At 42.0% G+C, this 13,230-nt stretch overlaps 1 protein-coding gene across 5 annotated transcripts in view; it reads right to left on the bottom strand.

The window, feature by feature from the left end:
* The window catches only part of Znf236 (zinc finger protein 236), a 98,170-nt gene that overhangs the window by 31,712 nt on the left and 53,228 nt on the right, over positions 1 to 13,230 (bottom strand). For all 5 annotated transcript variants that reach the window (XM_031366156.1, XM_031366157.1, XM_031366160.1 and 2 more), the window contains 6 exons: positions 8,852 to 9,108; positions 5,903 to 6,004; positions 5,321 to 5,472; positions 3,356 to 3,459; positions 2,775 to 2,926; positions 1,143 to 1,355 (listed from right to left, as the gene is read on the bottom strand). In XM_031366156.1, the coding sequence (XP_031222016.1) occupies positions 1,143 to 1,355; positions 2,775 to 2,926; positions 3,356 to 3,459; positions 5,321 to 5,472; positions 5,903 to 6,004; positions 8,852 to 9,108 (980 nt within the window). The remainder of the gene's footprint in view (positions 1 to 1,142; positions 1,356 to 2,774; positions 2,927 to 3,355; positions 3,460 to 5,320; positions 5,473 to 5,902; positions 6,005 to 8,851; positions 9,109 to 13,230) is intronic.

The following is a 13,230-nucleotide window of genomic DNA, read 5'->3' on the forward strand; positions in this document are numbered from 1 at the left end:
CACACACACACACACACACACACACACACTGCATGGCTGTGTAAGAACTGCACTTGTTAACATGACAGTGCTGTATGCTGGTATCACCTGTGAAAAAAAGCATGCACATTCCAACTCCAACTTCATTTGTGGGTTTACTAAAAGGAAAGTATCAATGAACAGAAAAAGAGTGAGTACCAAGTAATAAGTTCAGGGTGAGGGAACTGGACAAATTAACATATGTAATATTTGGTAGGAAACAAGATGAGTCTCTCAAACTGCACTGCCCGGTGTAAATTACCGATAATGTAATGTGATAATGGGTATACCTCTGGCTAGAGGAAACTCTCAAAGGTCTCTCTATAATTTCAGGGGAAATGAAAAGTGAGCTCTGCCTTGATTCACAGCACATCATAATAACAACATCTAGGCATGATGTACATGTATGCTTACTGCATCCCACTGCACAAATCACAAAACACAACTATATATATGCATCTGGCGCAGATCTATGCCCAAATACATGTGCAAACCTCAGTTGAGGAAAATGAAAGTGCTGGACTATAGAATCACAGCACAACAGCACAGCTAGAAGATGAGCTCTACACAAGGCTCGCCAAGTGCATCGGCAAGAGCACACGTCAGCACATGGCGACCGGAAAGCTGAACACCAGCTTCGTCTTCACTGGGAGTCTCTGGACTTTTTCTCAGAGGGCATGCAGGCTTCCACATTCAGAAAATAAAGTTTTACACACACACACACACACACACACACACACACACACACACACACACACACACAGAGAGAGAGAGAGAGAGAGAGAGAGAGAGAGAGAGAGAGATTATAGCTCTATTAATTTAGGGGCTTCTCAGATGCAGGTAATCACACTTGCTGCATGAGCATAGCAACTCAAGTTCAATTCCCAGGACCCCGTGAAGGTGGAAGGAGAGAACCAAGTCTACAGGTTGTCCTCTGACCTCCATACATGTGCCCTGGCATATGCACCTCATTCACAAATCATTTTCATTCATAATAATTTTTAAATTAAAAATTCAAGATACTATAAAGCTTAATTTGCAAGACTACAATATTCAAATAGAGTTGTAAGTTATAACTAAACTGACATTTGACCAGTAAAGTTTCAATCCAAAGCAGAAACTACCTCCTCCCTCTGTCTCTGCAGCTGCTGTGGCTGCAGCCGATACAGCTTGGTGTCTCTTCATGTGTTTTCTACAGTGGACCGCAGTGCGGAAGCCCTCTTCACACAATGGACACTTGTAAGGCTTCATACTCATGTGTGTGGCCATGTGCCGCGTGAGGCTCCCATTGGTGGTGAAAGACGCATTGCAGATGCTGCAGCTGAATGCCTTGACACCTACATCAATAGACAAGCACGTCAGAGGAACTCTTGAAATCATAGGCACTCAAGGACAAACACACACAGAGGCTATGTGGCTTACGGGTTATGAGAGTCTGACTGGATAGTGCTAGAAGCACAGACACTAACAGAGCATGTCTGATCACATTCTCTCCTACAGGAACAGCCCTGAGAAGATGCGCTCGCAGCAGACCAAGACAGCCCTGTCTGGTACAACAGTGCCTCAGAAGAAGCACCTAGTAGACCCTACCTTCCCTCAATAAAAACTGCTCTCTCTGCTTCCTGAGCAGTTCTTCCTATGCACCACGACCCCAGAACCAACTTTAAACCACTCCCTTGTCACCGACAGACTCAGCCCTAGGCTTTTCTTCTTTGTGTGTTTCTAAGTGGTACACCATCATTGTCAAAAAAGCTGTATTCAGAATGCATACTGGTATTATATATGTCAATGTACTCAATGGATGTGTTCAACAGGCAACTATAATCTAATCACAAACCATATATCTGCTAAAGGTTCAAGTCATAAATGGCCATGCTATATTTTTAAAAGATTTACCAAACGGATGATAATAAATCAATCAACCTAACTCTGCCTGGGAGGATGCTTAGAACTGACAGCTCTCAGCAAGTGCACAGGAAGAAGTGCAACACCATGGGCCACTGGGAATCCACAAGTCAAACTCCAACAAGTGACAGCTACCCACCCAAGAATGGTGACAGCAAGAAAACACACAATACGGTGTCCTGATCGGAATGTGAAAGAGTCAGATCTTCATACATGTGCTGGATGACATGTTACTTGAGAATCAGTTTGTATTGAACATGAACGTTTACAAGTGGATTTGCTTTTGTGTTCTGAACCCAGAGTTTTGCACATGCTGGGTTCTCTAATCATCACCATCCCTAGAGAGAGTCATTCCCAAACGAAAAGGGTTATTCTTATGGCCCAGCAATTGTATTCCTCGATGATAAAGCCAAATCCATATTTATACAAGTCAAATAGTAGATCTAATAAATAGGTAAATTAAACTTGCTTTATCTGTATAATGAAATATTATGGATCATAAAAAAGATGGTAGTATTAATACATGCTACAATACAGATGAGCCCTAAACTAAGTGAAAGAATATGACCACTACAGACCATCTATGAGGTCACTCATGGACAATTTGGCATCTACAAAGGCAGAGATAGATCAAGGATAATTTATAGTTGGTGAATTAAGAGAATAAGGGATGAATGATAAAAGGTCAAGACTTTCTTTTGGAGGCCAATAAAAACATACTAAGAATAGACAGTGGTGCTTTCAGCACTCTGTAAAGAGCCTAGAGCCACTGTGAGTGACCTGAATGAAGAAAGCAGTAACACAAAAAGAAGACAAGTCATGGCTGCTACAGGAAACAGACAGTAACTAACCTGTGTGTGTCTTCTCGTGGGACTTGAGGACACCAGAGGAAACAAAACCACGCCCACAGAGCTTGCACTTGTAGGGCTTCTCCCCTGTGTGTGAGCGCACATGCTGCTTCAAGTGACTGGACTTCTTGAAGCCTTTGTTGCAGTAGTCACACCTAGAAATGAAACACAGAGAACTCAGGCCCTCTTACCAATACCAGGCACTACAAGACAACAAAGCAGCTCCAGCATGCTCACCAGATGTCAGTGTTCTTGGAAAAAACATGGCACTACCCCACAGTCAGGGAATTCAATGGGCAGTACAAAACAGAGGCAAGGACAATTAACTGCTAGATCAACTTCAGTATAGGATATTAGTAATCTTAAATGTATTATTTTGAAATTGATAATTGCTATAACTCGGCAGGACACAAAGCATTTAATATAATCATTAAGCATAAGAAGGACAACTGTCTGGATGCTTTGTAAACTAGGAGTGCTAACAAAGCCTATGTCAGAATCCAAAAAAATTGAGTTGAGAAGCACTTGGCCACTGCAGGTGTACAGTCGGCCTCAGCCTCAAGAGCTGGGTGCACAGTGAATACCTGTAGGAGCGCCTGCTCTGGTCCTCACTGTCCTCCAGAAACTGTGGGCGTTGTGTTTGCAGATCCAGGTCCTCTTGAGATGACTCTGGAAGCAAACGAGTTGCCTAAAATGATCAGAAATATAAAGCAAGAATATAAGAATATCTACTAATAAGTATAAGATGACTCAATAGTACCAAAGATATAAAGGTTCATAGTGCAGCTTTAAGAGGAAAACCTACAAGTAATTCATTGCAATCATTTGAAACAGAGAAAGTATAAATCATTGGCACAGATATTAAGTATGTACTTATTTTATACTAAACTATGGTTGTTTGAGACAGAGTGTAGGTCTAGTTAGCCAAAGTTAGACTGGCATTTGCTATGTTGATTAAGCTTGTCTCAAACTCATGATCCTCCCAGCTCAGCCTCCCAAGTGCTGGGATTATAGACTGAACTTCCATGCCTCACTGATAACCAACTTTAGTACAAAGTATCAACAAATATGATTTTTCTTAACAAGAAATTACTCTTTCATCAGCTTGACTCTCCTACCTGTGAATGACTGGACCCAAAAGGCTTGGCTGCTACTCTGTGACACTACTGGTGACTGGTAGTACTTTCCTGGGAAGGACTCACTTGGAGACTACTGTCATTGAGGAGATGCCCTTCTAGAGGAAACAGGAACCTTCCACTTTCCTTCCTCCCACAGATGCCACAGGTAAGCCTTTTCCTCCACCACGTGTGCCCCCAGGATAATCCTGTGCCATGTCACAGGCCCCACAACAACAGACCTAGCAAGTCATGGACTAAAATCTGAATTTGTGATGAAGATAACTCTCTCCTGCTTTTAGGTTGGTTATCTGAGGTACACTGTCACATCAATGTAAAGTTAACACCCTGGTGTGAATAAATATGCTACCTTCTGGAAAGAGAAGAGACTTCTCTTTTGTCACAAGAAAAGTCACCTCTAGGTGACTCTAGGGAAAGAAAAGTCACTTCTCCCTCTCAGAGACAGTACAACAGAACAGCCACTCCGACCTCTTTCCTGAAAAAAGGACCAGTCCTCAACGGCACTGAACCCAGCCTTCTCAATGCTTCCTGACTTCAAAATAGATCCTGCTCACACTTGGACAGACAGCAAGCAGACTTGAGGATAGCTGGGTAACTAAAGGGCAGGCTGAAAGATGCTTACACAGTGATGGAAGCAGTTGTCTTTTGACTTGTCCACCCACTTTCCACAAGCCAATGACGCAAAGCCCCATCCATCCACTCACCCATCCATCCATTTACCCATCCATCCATCCATCCATCTTGCTGCATCACTTGCACTACCCAAGCAAGGTTCTACTCAGGGGCTGTGTATAAAGCTGAGCTTCTCACTACACAGCATGCACCCCACACCAGTCTCATCACCTGCTCAGAGCTATGTGGCTTCTACCTCAAAGCAACTGCTCTGACTTTTACATGCCCTACTAACATCAGTAGATTTTTAAAAATTTAACTACTAAGTTGTCTGTCACTTTTAACAGTATTTAAAAACTTGGCAAAAGAAAAAACATCAAACAAACACTGCAGTGTCCATAACCTGAGTAAGAGAATAAAAATTAATTATGAATAAAAATGTTATTTTTCAGGAAACCTATTATTTAAACAAATAAACAATGTTTTGTTTACTGTTTTTAACATGTCAACAATAATTTTATTTTCCTTCTAAACAAAAGTAGTATTCTTAAAAAACACACTAGTAAATCCAGTTTCTGATATAACACACCAGTAAATCGGTGGTTTTCAGTCAAAAAGGCAAAGGTGCCCATGGCATTTAAGAGTCTAAGTCCAGTTACGATGCTTTCACATGATGCATCAGATGGGAGCACCTGAGTGTCCCAGATACAGGTATAGCAAGTGCACTATGAATTATTCCAGCAGAAGACAGGCAGACGTCTGACGGCTGAGGATCTAACCAGCCCTTCTCCTCATACTCACCACATTGATGGCATCAGAGCTGGGGACCTGCAGTAGGTTTTGCTGGTGGAAACTCGTGGACAAGGCCTGCGACTCAAGGGTGCTCGAGTCCTGCAGCTGCTGCACAGGTGGGAAGGAAGTCTGCTGGCTGTACGTGTCAGTCACTGTGAAACCTGAAAGAATTAATCAGGAGCTCTGCAGCAAGGGTTAGTGACATGAAAGTACAAGTACAGTCTCTGCTCCTACGAGCGAATCAAGAGGAGAATGCTCTTTCAGCAGCTCTGAGTCCCTGCTAAGGCGGCAGGGTGCTGTCTCTGTCCATGTCCCTGAACTTTATGCTCCAGCCATCATCACTACTTCCCACCAGATCTTCATTCTAACCTATTGCTTTCTCTGGGATAGGGACCCTGGATAGAATAGCTGTAAAATTCATTTTTCAGGAAACAGATTACAAAATATTATAAACAAAAAAATCTTAAATACATGCAATTACTGTCTTTAAACTATGCATTTTACAAGAGGTCTCGAAGAAACACCAAAGCTGTGCAAACTAAAGCCAGCACAGGTGAGCTGGTCGGCAACCTTACTGACGTTCACACTGACCTTGTGGAAGTCCTGCTGACTCAAAGGGTGGCTGTGGAGTGCCTTGCTCTTCAAACTGGTCCATGTGCCCTGGCAGAGGAGCCTGGGAAGCTGGGAACCCATCTAAGGGCAAAGCAAGAGGAACACAGTCAACACTCACTCCCATCTGCTGACCATCTGTGCAGACATACGCTGCTGAGTTTGAGACTCATCCTCTTCACTTTGAAAAGACAAGAGAAAAGTAACGTTCATTGTTCTACAAAGTTTTTTTTATGTATCTCAATGTTCTGAAATGCAATTACACTTAATAATTATGTAAAACTCAGGTTTCCTAGGGGATAAAACGTGTACATTCCTGCCCATAGACTAAGAAGCGTGCCAGAGTACAGACCAAAAGTTACCATGCAGCTCAACTGGCTGCATGCTTTTCTGTTGACCACATTTCTGATAAAATAAAGCCACATACTGCTTTACATTCTGTATTAGAGCCCCATCCCTTGTGACCAGTAACCATTACTGGCTTCATCAGTCTTGGAATCTACATGGAGTCCTTGTCACAGAATGTTAATGAGCAGAGCTAAAAAATAAAATGTTGACAATATATCAAAAGAAGTTTATAAACATTGCATAAAGTTCCTACTTCTATAAGCCATTAATATTTTCAACATGTATACACAGACATAAAGACCCTACTTCTATAAGCCATTAATATTTTCAACAAGTATATACAGACATACAGAAGGCCATGCTGACATGTTTACTTAGAAAAAATTGGAAGACCTTAGGACAAAATGTGGACAGTAGGTTTTTCTGTAGGTCTAAGATTTTAAATAATTTTAAAATTTGACACCAAGAAGTAATATTGCTTTGTGTTTAAAATGGACAAAACCTTGATACATACCAGAAAACACAGAAAAACAAAAACAAAAACAAAAACAAAAAACCCATTCCCTAAAAGAAGCTAATAAAATGGAACAGCTGATGTCTGGGTAAAGAATGTAAGGAACAACACTACATGAGCTAACACCACACTTCACACATATATAATTGGCACAAACTGTGACTTTACAAAGGCAAGCAGGACAGCTGATGTGGCTCAGGAGTGGAGTGCTCAGCCTACACACAGGACAGCTGATGTGGCTCAGGAGTGGAGTGCTCAGCCTACACGATACTCTGGGTATCATCCCCAGTGCCAGGACCCATCAAGGAGAAGTTAAAAACTAGCAGGCTAGCTTTCTGAGATGGTTCCACTATGGACTGTCAAAGGTAATGATGGATTTGCTTCTCTAGGCAAGATTTCATTTTAGGAAAGACATCTGCAATTAATATGCTTTTCCTGTTATTATTAAATATACATAACATTCAGTAGGTATTAGCCCACCCTTTTGAGCAGATTTCTGCAGAACAATGAAGATGTACTATCTTGTAGTTCTGCTGTATAGACAAATAGATAATTTCTAAATCCTTAATGATAATCCTATAAAAATTCCTAAAATTATATTAGTAATTATTAAGATCTTTTATAATAGGACTACTATTAAGTTCCTTCTGATGTGAAAACTGCAATGAGAAACTGCCAGTGTTCAGGTGTCAAGAGTGAAGTGCAGCTGAGATAGAAAGCAGGCATCTGCAAGTTAGAGCACATTCCAGGAGGTTGTAAAACATTAGCCAAAGGTCATACAAAGGGAACTATTGTTTTACTGTAGGTGCAAAGAGGTAAGATAAAATATTGACTGAGTTTATCTATATAAAACTTCAATGATAACTTACTTATGGTCTTTGACTCTAGCTAGTGACAGAAGATGAATGTCTAGCCAGATAATTACTTTCCATAGATATACATGTACATATTCTCTGTTGTAAACTTCTTAATCAATTTATGATTGAATTTATGTTTAAACTTCTAATGAACTTTTGTAAAAAAGGGATGCTGGGATAAACCATGTGATTTAACCCCCTAGAAAAGGTACAAAATACTAGGGAACATGACCTGGTGCAGCATTAGGGTAAGAGCATAGCGAGCAAGGCCATTGTCACAGAGCAGCAGGAGAGAGCAGGATTAGAAGGAGAATGCAGAGTAGAATAACTCAGAAATTAGAGGGCAACTTAAAAAATTTAGAGAACAGTATGCAGAATGTAAAGGGAAAGAGGAAAAAAAGAGCTACAGAGAAAGCAGAAGGAGCAGACAGGCTTCTCCTTGCCATGGGCCCGAACAGTTCTCTTCTTAACAGCAAGGCAGGCTTAGGGTACATGGTTTCTTCTTACAGACTTGGGTTTAATTCATTTAGCAATAAAATAATAGAAGTTTTTTTCTTTTCTCTAATAAAGATTATAGCTCATTTTTCATCCAAAATGAATGAGTTCTTTCTGTACTGGTGCTTGATCTTTTGGCCCATATACATATATAAGCGTGTGTGTGTGTGTGTGTGTGTGTGTGTGTGTGTGTGTGTGTGTGTGTGTGTAGGTATCCAATTATGAGATAAGCATGTAACTGGGCCCAAATGGTTTGAATGGAAATGTATATACATGAATGTGTATTGGAATTTATGTGAGTTTAATCCTTCTACAAGCATGATTCTCGTCTCCTGGTTCAACAGAAGTTTATTGCTCCCAATGTTCCCCTAGCCTGACAAGCGAGAGGCAAGAGGGGAAAGCTCTGCTCTAGCAGTTAATCCATTATTCCATCCCCTCTGTTTTACTATCAAGTACTAAGAGCCAGACACTGAAGCTTCTGGGCTCAGAGAAACTCAGACAGGCAGGTCAGCTACCGTAGCAAAGTGACTTTTCAAACAGCTAAGTATCCTGCTCCCGCTGACGATCATCTTTCCCCTAAGCTTACAGAGAGAGAGAGAGTGGGGTTGACCCCTGGGACCCCAGCACCATAAAGAAGGCAAGAGGGACTGCACTGAGTCTCAGCACCACAAGACTCTGCTGGGATCATTAGAAAAGCTAACGTTCCTGAACCGGTACCTTCATCAGCTTCCAAAGGCTGATCTGCCAACTGCTGTCCAAGTGCTGTGTCTTCTGTGCCTACCACATGCTGCGGCCCCAGTTCCAGTATAGACTCAGGGTCTGCGGCCACTGTCTCTGGAGTCTGCTGTAACTCTGCACTGTCAATCTCCACAGGAATGGGAGCCGACACGTGTACGGCCTGCTGGTCCACAGTGCTGTCATCATCCACGGAGGAAGCCTCCTGATGCTGTTGGAGCTGCTGGGCCAGTTCATATCTTTGGCAAAGCAGAACAATTCATAAGACACTAACAACAGAAATACAACAGTGAAAGATATCATTCACTAAAGCACTATTTTTACTCTTTAATTATTTCATTTAGACGTCAACGTAGCTAAAAGTTACCACTTTATAATCCTAAAGAAACTCCTGTTGCCTTCAATTGCTGTCAGAAATCCCAGGACTCAAAGGCACAAAGGACAGCATGTACAACAATCCCCTCTGCTTACGCTTACAAAGCCACAGTAATGGTGCGTACTGAAGCTCAGTACTGGGAGGCTGAATCAGGAGAGCAGCCATGACTCAAAGCTACCCTCAACTACAAAATGGAACGAAGCCTCAGCATAGCCCACACCCCAGTCTTCCACCTGCTGCTTCTTACGCCACCGGAGGCAGTTTTTGTGCTAAGATATGGATATAAAGCCCCAGCCACCCACAAGTCATGTATTGAGGCTGTTTCCAATACAGCAAGCTCAAGTGAGACTTTGACGAAATGACTACATTAGGGGGATCTGACTTGGGGCCGGTGAGATGGCTCAGCACCAACTGAGTTAAGAGCACCGACTGCTGTTCTGAAGGTCCTGAGTTCAAATCCCATAACCACATGGTGGCTCACAACTATGCATAATGAGATCTGATACCCTCTTCTGGAGTGTCTGAAGACAGCTACAGTGGACTTACATATAACAAATAAATAAATCTTTAACAGGAAGATCTGACTTACTCAATGGCAGAATCCCTTGCTAAATTCCTAATATTCTAGGGGCGGTATTGATCAATAGGAAGTAGGTCCTAGTTGCTGAAAGCATGCCCTTGAAGACTGTCACTTGTCCTCTGACCCTTCCTTTGCCTTTCTGCCTCCTCAATGCCAAGAGATGAGCAGACTCTCTCTCTGTCAAATATCTCCTCTGCCATGATGTGGGGCATCAGTACAGTTTAGAAGTTATGGTGCTCGGTGATCACCACAGAGCCTCTAAACAGTCAAGTAAGGGTTCATCCTTAAACTATTAGCAATGGCAAATCAACTAACAAAATCAGCTAGCCATCGTGTTTCAGAACATGTAATATGAAGCATAGTTTTCAGCAATATTTACATAAATAAAATATACCCAATAAATATTCATCAAGATCAACAATTTTTCTTTCAAAGAGAGACATAAACAATGGATTTTAGTGAAAGAATCCACAGACTTTAAGAAAACTACATCAATTACCTGATTAACTGGCTAGCTATGAAACCAAGAATCTAAGACAATGAGTCCCCCCCACCCTCTTCTATGTGCATGGTTAAGCTCACAGCTGTTAACATGTGTGTGTTCTACCCCAGAATCTCAATGTATCTGCCTCCTCTGTGTACCACACTGAGTTCCAAAATCTTGCCTCTTCATTTTCCAATAGCCAAAAATCCATTCTCAACTACTTGTACTACAGAACAGACAGAATGCACCCGTGACATGAGTGGTCAGAAAGCGCATCTCACTCCTCAACCATGTCACCCGCCCATCCCGATGACTACCTCTCACAGGGCTTCTCCTTCCATGCCTAGCTGTTCAGTTTTCGTTTTTATAAATTTGACTTTTATGATTCTATTTGTCTATTGTAAAGATATTTCTTGCTGTTTTTTGAGGTTATAATGTAATTGTATCATTCCCTCCACCTTTTATCCCCTACTCCTTGCTCTCTCTCTTTGTCAAACTCAAAGCCTTTTAAAATAATTAATTGTAGCTACATAATATATATGTATATACACATACATATATCCGTCAATACGTAATTACCTGCTCAGTCTGAATAATGTTACTCAAATGTGTGTCTTCAAGGCCAACCATCTGTACTGAATAAGCCATCGGTCTGCCCCTTCCCAGGGACACTATGTGTCCAGTTCCCGGTGTCCCTTACTGCCTCTGGTTCTTTATGTAGGCTTGAGGCCGGCTGGGCTTTCTCCTGTGCTTTTAATATGTGTGTTGAATATTGGGGACCTCCAAGCCAGACAAAGGGGGAAACATGGGCAATATCTCTCCTTGCAGTCTGTGGAGGTGATTCTATGCCGTGATGTGTTTGGGACCTGGGATTCCGTCTTGAAGGAATGTGAAGTGCCATTTCCACTCAGATAGCAGGGTGCTCTGCTCCCCTCCACAGGCTGCCTCGCAAGCTGTAGAGAGGCCATGCTTGTTTATGGGTTGTTATTTGTTTTGTACAAATATGCACAAAATCTGTAAGAGAAAGTGCCCAGTACTTATGATACAGTATGGCAGGCTGAGCAGCCTCTAACGCTGCAGAGTCAGCCATGCTTTCCCAGCTCATTCAAGAGACCCAGGAGCCATGCCTCTGACCATCAGGTCCACTAGCAGAGGCCTTGAGGCCTGGATTCTCAACTTTTTCACAGAAAATATACTATTAAGGCCTGACTTCCTGGTAAAAAATAGCATTTAACATGCCACAGAGTACCAAACCGCCCAAGCTCAAGGCTTCTCTACAGCTTGCGAGCCAGCCTGTGGAGGGGAGCAGAGCTATCTGAGTGGAAATGGCACTACACATTCCTTCAAGACGGAATCCCAGGTCCCAAACTCATCACGGCATAGAATGACCTCCACAGACTGCAATGTGGCACAGCCAGACATGTAACTGTGAAGTCTACTACACAGCACCAATGATGTTGCCTGGGTGGTCTGTGGCACTGCGTAACTTCCTGGCTAAATATTTCAAAACCAAGTCACTTGTGTTAAATGTACTTAAGACATTCAAGTAAGAAAAACAGCAAAACAAAACAAATACCATAACCAAAAGGGCCTGTTAGTTAACTTCTTCCTGTTATTGTTCACTTCTTCCTGTTATTGTTCACTTCTTCCTGTTATTGTTCACTTCCTCCCTATTATTGTTCACTTCCTCCCTGTTATTGTTCACTTCTTCCCTGTTATTCTTAACTTCTTCCTGTTATTGTCCACTTCTTCCCCGTTACTGTTCACTTCTTCCTGTTATTGTTCACTTCCTCCTGTTATTGTTCACTTCCTCCCTGTTATTGTTCACTTCCTCCCTGTTATTGTTCACTTCCTCCCTGTTATTGTTCACTTCTTCCTGTTATTGTTCACTTCTTCCTGTTATTGTCCACTTCTTCCCTGTTATTGTCCACTTCTTCCCTGTTATTGTTCACTTCTTCTTTTTATTGTTACTTTCTTCCCTGTTATTGTTAACTTCTTCTACGTTAGAGTTAACTTCTTCTTCCACGTGGGGTTTGCTTTGTAGGAATGTGCAGGCAGGTACACCTGAGTTGAAACTCTGTCTGGGGGTCAGGGTTCTGGACCCAGCTGTCCCTTCGGCTGAGCTAAGGTGTTCTGCAGCACGCTAACTAGCACTGCTGCAGCTTCCCAGGTGTGCTGGACTCAGTTCTAGTCAGAAGGAGGCCTCTTTTATGCTACGTCTATCATGGTCAAGCTAGCATTCTACCAAATAACATAGGTTACATTGAATAACAGCTTCATAGCATATCTAAGGCTTGTGGTCTGTACTTCAACAATAGAATACCACTTTCATGTATAAAGCCTAAAAATCAGGCCAGGGAGATGGCTCAACAAGTAAAGGCTCTTCTAGTTCAAACCAGGAAACCTGAATTCTAGCCCTAGAATCCACAGAATATTTCTCTTTCTCATTCTCATTCATTCTCATTCTCTCTCTCTCTCTCTCTCTCTCTCTCTCTCTCTCTCTCTCTCTCTCTTTTCCTCTCTCTCTCTCTCTCTCTTTCATACACACACACACACACACACACACACACACACATACACACGCACATACACACACAAATTAAAAACCTATAAATCAGAGAATTAAGACTTTCTTTTTAAAAATCTTCACTATGCCAACAATATTAGATCTGGCCTTTGACTATCAGCCAGAAAAGATAAATAAAAAAGAATTTACAGTAAGGCATTTTGCCTAATATAGACTGCTTCAGTATTAAAAGTAAAAATGATAACCAGTTATGGTATTATCCACATGTGTAATCCCCGGCAAGCAGGACTTTGAGGCAAGCCTGAGCTACACAGTGAGACCCTGTTTTCATTTAAAAAAGAAAAGTGTGTGTGTGTGTGCATGTGTGTGTGTGTGTGTGTGTGTGTGTGTGTGT

This window comes from Mastomys coucha, unplaced genomic scaffold (assembly GCF_008632895.1).
Source record: "Mastomys coucha isolate ucsf_1 unplaced genomic scaffold, UCSF_Mcou_1 pScaffold13, whole genome shotgun sequence".
In the NCBI taxonomy this organism is placed as follows: domain Eukaryota; kingdom Metazoa; phylum Chordata; class Mammalia; order Rodentia; family Muridae; genus Mastomys; species Mastomys coucha.